The sequence below is a fragment of the Lampris incognitus genome, chromosome 7, assembly GCF_029633865.1.
Source record: "Lampris incognitus isolate fLamInc1 chromosome 7, fLamInc1.hap2, whole genome shotgun sequence".
NCBI classification, from domain to species: Eukaryota; Metazoa; Chordata; class Actinopteri; order Lampriformes; family Lampridae; genus Lampris; species Lampris incognitus.
Genome location: NC_079217.1, coordinates 39,742,410 through 39,751,833, shown reverse-complemented (window position 1 = coordinate 39,751,833; position 9,424 = coordinate 39,742,410). Strand labels below are relative to the sequence as shown.

Sequence of the window (9,424 nt, the reverse complement as noted above, 5' to 3'; positions counted from 1 at the left end):
GGGGGAAAGTTAAGCCCTCTAGCCAGTCCTCGTGCATGCACAGTTACACACCTCTTCGTCATGCTCATGCGTTGACACACACTGCTCGGATATAGACAAAGACACAGCTCATTCACATATACGTAGACATTACATGTGCACACTAACACACAATGATGATAAAACAGTGAAGACCCCATCTGGTGGTGAGCTCCAGTCTCCCTTAGGAAAATCCGGTGACTGAATGTGATAAGTTTTGGCCTGAGTCTGATGCCTTTTATGATGGTGTGTGTGTGTGTGTGTGTGTGTGATTTTTTTTTTAGGATCCCCGTTAGTTATTACCTCAGTAACAACTATTCTTCCTGGGGTCCAGACAAAAGACAAGACATTCAAACATCACATTATGGACAATTCACAATATTAACAAAGTAAAGTTGAGAGAAAATAAGTAGTTCTCCACCTCATCGGTGTGTGTGTGTACACATGTACGTACATATAGGGCGGGGGGGGGTCTCCCAAGGCAAAGACACAATGCTTCAGCGTTGTGACTCACGCAGTCCCGTTTAACTCAATACTGAACCCATAATAAATAAAAAGGGGAAAGTTTTGCTTCCTTTTTCCTGTTGATCTATGTGTAAAACACGCCCTAAACAAGGCCTAAGGTCACTGAAGCAAATGCAGTAGAGGAAATCGTTTGCGCAAAGGGAAAGGTTTTCTTAATGAAAACCACAGCACAAAGGTGACACCATGGAAAATGTGTTGAGGTCAGAGGTCTCCAAAGCTCTGATAACAAATACAGCCGAGCATTTAAGTTTCAATTTACCCAGCAGACAAAAGACATAACTCTACCCAGCTCCATCCACAAGGAAATGAGAATTGCCAGTTTTATAATATTTACACATGAATCTGCATGCATGGGTGTGTGTGTGTGTGTGTGTGTGTGTGTGTGTGTGTGTGCGTGCGTGCGTGCGTGCGTGCGTGCGTGTGTGCGTGCCCTTATGCTATTTTGTAGCTGTCATCCCTCTTTTGAAGTGATACCATTAGTATAATTGTATTTCCACAGCCAAGTACAGATGAGAGCCTTAATGGTCTTTTAACAATGATATGTTTGCACAGTCAGTTTTCCAAAAACTAGGTAGAGACAGAGCAGAATAAACACAAGAGATCTCCTGAGGGAATCTCAGTTCCTAGGACTCTTCTGCAGTCAAATCCCTCCAAGGATTATCTGGCAATGGGGTAAATGTAGTTGGATGGCTGAAAGGCAGAAGGAGAGCTGAAGTCTCTCTATACTCTAAACAATAGTCGTTGTGTTTTCTAACCAGATGGTAATGGACTCCTTTCTCAAAACAGCCACAAAGTTGGAACGGCTTTCTCTCTTGTTCTCTGAGCTGGGTCTACCTCTGCCAACAGGGTCTGGAGGTAGTTGATGTATTGTGAAAGACCTGTTCACAGTCGGGAACCATGATTGTGAAACAGAAAATGTGTTATTTCCTCTTAGTTACTCTTAAAAGGAGCTCTGAAACATTGACATGTTTCACAAGTTCAGATGTTGAGTATCTAATGTTGACCCCCCTTCCTCAGCAGCAGCTTTTGGGTCATCCCATATACTATTACATCAGCATATCTAAGTGGAATAAGTGGAATATGCTCCCGCACACTCATCTAAGTCTCATAGTTTGAAATGTTTGAAAGATGAGCACATCTCCTAATATTGTAGATAATGACTAAACCTCACTGTCTTCCTCTGAAAAATTCCCCCCTAATTGGGACCAGACAAAGTGCGGTGCCAAACCAGCTCCAGGCCAGAACTTGGTCTTGGCCAGCCCTCTTATCCTGTGTGTATTCTCTTGTAGGAGGGGAAGACGGCAGACCATGAGAATGAGTGAGGGGGGAAGGATTTCAAAGTGGATTGTGTGCACATTAATATTGTGCATGTGACATTCCCCTTGGGGAAATCATTATTTTCAAGCCTCTCACTCTTTTCTGTTGGCGTACCACCAGAGAGATCAGGCTGCAGATCAGCTGCAGACAGTGGCATGATGCTTTGTAGGACTTGACTGTCTTTCTCAGACCCTTCAGTCAAGTAGATGCTTACTAACAAGATGACAACAGACCAGATCCTCTGGTTAAAAATATAGTTTTCCCACTCTCCACACCACCACCCGCTGCTACACATAATACTCCAACATGATTCAGGATACTCTCTGTTCTTGAGATGGCAGAGGATCTCCTGTCTTGGATTACCCCAAATCCTAAGTATTAGGAAATGTATGTATGATGGATGTGTACACTTTGTGGTCTTGAGTTCAATCTTCCTGGTAAAATGTGGAATATTCTGTTTACTCACATAGACACTGTGTAGAATATCCAACCTTTTTTTAATTTCTTGTATTTCGGTTCATCTCAGGGTCATTACAACCTTTTTGTAAAGAACTGTCCCAGCTTTTGTTTATGAAAAGTTGAAATTGGAGTTTAAAAAGCTTTCCACGGGACCTTGAATGAGCTCCTCTGACTCTGTGTGGACATAGAGCATAATGGATCTGCCAATTAGAAAAAAGCCAAATGAATGGAGAAAGTAATTATGATCGCTTCAGTATAATGAAATGATTTCCTTGACTTCTCTTCCAAATTTTTAGAGTAACTGTGATCAGATCCTCCAGACAGCCTAGCCGGGGATAAAGATAAAGAAATGTCCACTGAGACTGAATGGTTTTCAATATGCACACCACACACGCATACCACTGAAAGGATGTGGGCAAGTGCCATTAGTCTAACCACTCGGTTATGTGATTATAGAGCAAATGGCTGTTTGGTCCGTTATATACACATGCTCACACAGACACAGTCATAGACAATACACAAATGCAAAAAATACATAAATACAGTGTTTACAGCTTCACAGTTATTTGTACCTCAGGCCTAAACATACAAACACACACACACACACACACAATATAGAAATATAACAATATTTCGTTTTGTGTTGCAAAGAGATTTTCATTTCCTCCCATAAAGATGCAACAGACCAAGAAGACTCTGGTATGTACTGTAAACTGTACGTACTGGTGTGAAGCAGAACAGACCAGACACAATGCTACAATATCAGCTACATGCTGTAGATCTAGATCTGAAAGTGCTTTTATTGGATGATAAAAAGAAAGAAAAAAAACCCAAACGTTTTAGACCTTCCCTCCAAGTTACCTGTTAAAATGTCAGTTTTTGTTCTGTCTGTCCTTAGTCCCAGTAGACATTTGGCATTGGCAGCTCAGTTACAGTGAAATGCCCACGAGTCCATTCCTCTGCTCCTCAACATGAAGATGTGCCCCTGGTTCAACACTTGCATGAATGCAAACACAACTAGTACAATATAATGTGTCATTTTGCCTGGGAGAATACCTTTAATAATAATAATAATAATAATACATATTATTTGTAGAGAGCTTCTCAAAGTACTCAAAGATCCTTTACATAAGTTAAAATAAACATAAAAGCAACACACCAATATCATACATGCCCCACATATTTTTGTTTTGTGTGTCTGTATGTAGTAGCAGTAGTAGTAGTAGTAGTAACAGAAGTAGAAGTAACAGTAATAGCAGTGGTGCTTTGAAAATGTGAAAACATGGCTGTGTTTCAGTGTTGAGTCATAAGATGAGGATCTAATGTGACCAAAGAGCTGGGTGCCTTCCCTTCCTTCCTTTAATTGCACCGTAATGCTCAGCATTTGTTATGCATTATGCACGGGATCAGTAAGTCTAACAAACCCCTCAGTTGTCAAAGGTCGCATTACTTGAACCGAGTTACAGGATTTCCGCTGTTTTATTATTGCATCCCTCAGACAGGGAACCATGTAATTCCAGTTTGAAAGCTGAGATGAGCATTTTTTTTTTCAGACCTTGTCATCGAATAACTGAAAGTTGGAGTGGAACACTCGTAAATTTGTGTGTGTGCGTGTGCGTGCATGTGCATGTGCAGGGGGGTAGGTGGTGAAGTGACATGTCATACAAGCAAAATTCCTAGGATTTACCCTACAGTTCTCATTTCTAAACCCTTTAAAGCAAACTAGCATGATTCTCCATCTGGAGTTTTGATATTTTTTTTTCCAGTCTAGGTGATATTTTTTTACTCTCTCTCGCTCTCTCTCTATCTATCTATCTATCTCCCTTTCCCCATAGAAGGATGAACTGGATGACATTCCCATCGAGCTGAGTAAGGTGCAAAGTGTCAAGGTAGGGTGTTGGTTAATAGTCTAAATCCTATTTGTAATTGTTGTGTGTAATATGTTTGTTTCTGTAGGAATTATATTCCCTTCTCAAACAGCAAAGACCACAAAAACCGGATTATAAAACGAAGCTTCTTTATATGAAAATGGTTGCAGACATACATTCGACAAAGCTAATGGTAACGTTTTTCTTGCTAATCTCTGAGCGCACTGCTCTCGCACGAGTCTCGACTGTCAACCGAATCAACTTCCTGTTTCCTTGTCGCTAAGCCTGCTGGGAGTTTGAGTTTTACATTACGAAATACAGTAGCCTTTTCTAATATGAACTGTACGATATGAACATTCGATCTATTCTTTTTAACATCACAAATAATATTTCTGTAATCATGTATCACATATAGTAATCAATCATATCTCTAATCATGTATTCAATAGAATAATCAATCAATCAAATAAACAATATAATTCACTTGTTTTCATGAACTAATTATTGAACTACTATTCAACTCAATCATGTGACCAAATAAGTCACAACAGTTTCTGTTATTGTGTGACTGTATTGTTCGTGGTAATATATGGAGTGTCTGCTGTTGTCCATGGATGTATTGTGCTGCAGAGTTTAACATACTGTACCAAAAACAAATTCCATCGGCCTTGATCGTGTGGCTAATAAACTATCTATCTATCTAGAAAGTTCATCTTCTCTGAATAGAAAAACTAATTTTACCCATGACACACTTTTTCCATGATATGGTTGACGGCCTCTCTGGACTAGAGTATAGTAAAGACATTTTCTTCCCAGGAAGGACAAGCTATGAATAACAGAATATAGGTTTTCTCTTTTCTTTAGTGAGATTTATATTTTCCATTTAGTATACTGCAATATATAACCTGTCTGGTGTGGACACTCCCAAGATGGATTTTGCTGGCAATTTTATTTGATGGGCAAGACTGCATTTCCAAGTGGCAAGGCTTCACATTATGTTTAAAGATAGATAGCCTGACACTACACAGTCAATGTGTAAATTTGAGGAGCAGAAAAATCTTAAAAAGTTAATTTAGAAACAAATTTTATGAATATGGGGGGGTGCTGTTGAGTAATGAGTGAGTAGGATGAATTTTAAACTAAAATATGCTGGCACTACCAGTGATCCTGGTCGCTCCACTATATTTTAGTTTAAAATTCAATTCTGACAAAACCACACAAAGTATAAACTAAGACGTTTACCGAAGGTGTTAACTGAAGCCTTTGGAGAAAAAAGGTAAGAGAAGAAGAAACCTGTGAGAAAATACCAAAAAAGGGTAATGCAGAGTTGGACTTGAATGATGAAACAGGCCCAACTGAAGTCTTGGGCCCAACTGAAGTCTTGGGCTCAACCAAATAAGGAAATGCTGGAGAGGCCACTTTGAAAGTGGACAACAGCAACATTCTGTTGGCTATAGCATCACTCCTCTCAGAGCTGATGCTCATCAAGTCAGAGATTTGTAACAAAATTTAGGCCGAGATCTCAGAGGTTACCACTATATTGATAGGAGAGGTAGCAGCGCTGAAAGCCGAAAATGACGCAGCGATAACAGTGCTAAAAGCCCAGATGGACTCACAAAACTAAACTTTGAAGGAGTTAGCATACTCGGCTAGTGGCTCCTTGGATGCACTGCAGGAGCTGGGAGACAAAATCAAGAAACTGTCTGGGCAGATTTAAACTCTCTCAGAAAAATGTCTAGACCTAGAGGGGTGCTCAAGAAGACAGAACTTGCCAAAAAAATGCCAAAAAAAAATGAAGGATTTTATGGCTCACTTCTTCTAGGCTTAGCACCAATTTATTATCCAATAAAGAGGCGCTAAGCCTAGAATAAGTGCCAGAAATAGACCAAACCCATAGAACTCTACAGACACCTGGTGACAACAAGCCACATGATATCTGATTGTGAGGATACATTATTGCCACGCTTATGAAGACATAATACAGAAAGTGATGTCTATCAAGCATCTTAACATTTCAAGGTCAATGGATCCAAATCTTCAGGGACTTCCCACCTGAAGTGGTTAAACACTGGGCTGCATTCACTCTGGCCAGAAGGATACTACGCGATAAACCCGGAGTCAGATTTGGACTTTTGTACGCAGCCAAGCTACGAGTGTCACACAACGGGTCAGAGATATTCTTTATAAATCCGGAGGATGCTCATCAGTATGCAGAGTATGATTTCAGACCTCCAGATAAAGACTGAGGACTCTTCATGCCGGACCTCCAGATAATGGGGACTTTCCATTTCAGACCTCCAGAGACATACTGAGAATGAGAACTTTCCGTTTCTTTCCTCGAGAAAAAGACTGAGAATGAGGACTCTAATGGGAGCCTCATACAGGTGACCATACAGGGCAGCTCTTGCCGAAGGTTATTTTTCACACTGAATGTTAAATTGCACATTCTGTCACTGTTAATATTCGTCACAAAGTGTTGTGGCCTATTCTCTTGAAGGACTTGAGTTCAAGCTGTATTCAAGATGAGTTCAAGATGTATCTCTGCTAATGAACCGGCTTATATAGTTGGGCTTGCATTAAGTGGTAAACTGTTTGACAACTCTTACTGTTTTCTTCCTTGATTCTCTATGTTATGTTATTGGATAAGTACACAGTGATAAGTGCCCAAACTGATGAGGGTTATATAACTAAGACAACACTTGGGGAGAATTTCAGTCTAAATAAGCAAGACATCCCCTTAGATGATCTAATTAATTTAACCACCAGAAAGTTTGGTTTTGGGTTCACCATATAATTGTGGAGCTACACCTGAAGGACAGTGTTGCTAGATAGTGGGTAGAGAATTTGGACTTCTGAGAAGGAGGGCTGGACCCACTTCCAGAAGTTTCACTGTAGGTGGGTTCAGGAGAAGATGAGCGTTTTTGTTTTCTTGTTTACTTTCGAGGTAGGAAGGGAGGCAAGGGTGGGGTGGAGCGCAATTTAGAATATATCATTTAATAAAAAATGGCAGTGCAGCAGAAAACATTGCAGGAGAGTGATCTGTCCTTATGTCTGCAGCGACAGATAAGGTAGAAGGAGACATAGAAGTGGGAGGAAATCTAACTTTTTGTACATGGAATGTGAATGGAATTAACCAGCCAGTAAAATGGGTACAGTATTGTCTCATCTGAGAGAGCTGCAGTCTGGTGTGATTTTCTTACAAGAGACAAATTTGAAAAACAAAGCATATAGTAAAATTACACCCAAATGGATAAGTGTACCATTCCAAGTTTTCGGCAAAGGCTAGGGGAGTGGCTATAGTAATTCACAAAACTGTTCCATTCTTACACCAGTCTACGGTTGTAGATAAAGAGGGGAGATTATTTGTCTGAGATTATGAAACAGTTTTTACATACGTGTAAATTGCCCACATTAGCGCAGAGGGATCGGAGTCCCATGGAGATGAAAATTACATTTGAGGAAACACTCTTTCATCCCCACAGCTATTACCCTCCTCAACTCAGGGAGAAAGAGGTTGCCCCTCATGACTAGGTAAGCCTACATGTAGGATGATGTTTACGTTGATTCTGATTATGTTGTTGCCGCTATTGTTGTATTTTAATTGTAATAATAAATCAAATTTATATAGCGCTTTTCTAACACTCAGAGTCACTTTACAATAAACAGGGTGAAACAAGACAACAGATAGACATAACACAGACATACAGGGGTGGATGGGAAGGGGGGCTATTAGAGGGAGAAGTGGCAGCCACACACGATGCTAGCAGTACTCTCCGACTTAAACAGATACAAAAGGGCAAGAAAAACAAAAAACAACAGCACTCTATTGATTTTCTGTAGGGAATTACTCCAGTAGCCTATTCCTCTCCCGAGGTATCCACTAGGCAGTGGCACTATTTAACCCATAGCTGGGGGCTGGTTCATCAGCATCAGGGAATATCCACACATTGGTGGGCGTGCGTACCCCACATCTGGGGGCCAGACCTTCTCCGAGTCCCTTGTAGTTCAGCCACAGTCCAAGGTGTACCCAGTTACCGTGTGTCGCCACGAGGAGGCACTACATGGGGCTTGCTGTTGGAGAGGCTATGTACTGGCAGGGAAAGACGTAATAGTACACTGGTCATACTTAATGTATGGGGATGACAGGATAGTCATCATTGTATTGCTTTTATTGCTGTTCCAGTGGTTATGCTTGTTCATTGATGCAGTGCTTTTGAGTCTGATTATGATCTCATGTTTGTTTTTATGTTGCACTTCATGCAGCAATACTTATTGTCCTTCAGGGGCAAATAAAGTTGAAGTTGAAGATGTCATCTCAGTTGTGATATTTTGGTTACAGGTGAGATACAGTCCACAACAATTACATTGCAAAACATCTATGGGCTGAACTGGGATGATCTGGACTGTTTTAAGACAATCTTTAGCTTGATCCTGGATATCTTTACCTATCTGATGATTGGGAGTGATTTTAATTTTGTCCTGGATATTTATTTAGACAGATCATCCACTCAAAGAGTAGCATCTTCTCAAGCTTCTAATTTTCTAATTTCATATATCAACAATACGAACTTATTTCATGTGTGGAGAATTTTAAATGCAACATGTGAAATTTGGATGAAACTTGGGAAGCGTTCACAATGTATACTACTACTTTTGGCTGTTCCCGTTAGGGGTCGCCACAGCAGCTCATCGGTTTCCATCTCTTCCTGTCCTCTGCATCTTCCTCTGTCACACCAGCCACCTGCATGTCCTTTCTCACTACATCCGTAAACCTCCTCTTTGGCCTTCCTCTTTTCCGCTTCCCTGGTAGCTCCATATTCAGCAACTTTCCCCCAATATACCCAGCATCTCTCTTCCACACATGTCCAAACCATCTCAATCTTGTCTCTCTTGCTTTGTCTCCAAACCATCCAACCTGAACTGTCCCTCTAATATACTCATTCCTAATCCTGTCCTTCTTTGTCAACCCCAGTGAAAATCTTAGCATCTTCAACTCTGCCACCTCCAGCTCTGCCTCCTGTCTTTTTGTCAGTGCCCGTCTCCACACCATATAACATAGCTGGTCTCACAACCATTTTGTAAACCTTTCCTTTAACTCATGCTGGTACGCTTCTGTCGCCAATCACTCCTGATACTCTTTTCCACTCACTCCACCCTGCCTGCACTCTCTTCTTCACCTCTCTCCTGTACTCCCCATTACTTTGTACAGTTGACCCCAAGTATTTAAACTCATACGC

At 40.8% G+C, this 9,424-nt stretch overlaps 1 protein-coding gene across 2 annotated transcripts in view; it reads left to right on the top strand.

The window, feature by feature from the left end:
- Positions 1-9,424, top strand: part of veph1 (ventricular zone expressed PH domain-containing 1) — a 206,884-nt gene that overhangs the window by 176,839 nt on the left and 20,621 nt on the right. For both annotated transcript variants that reach the window (XM_056283081.1, XM_056283080.1), the window contains one exon: positions 4,155-4,208. In XM_056283081.1, coding sequence (XP_056139056.1) covers positions 4,155-4,208 — 54 coding nt within the window. The remainder of the gene's footprint in view (positions 1-4,154; positions 4,209-9,424) is intronic.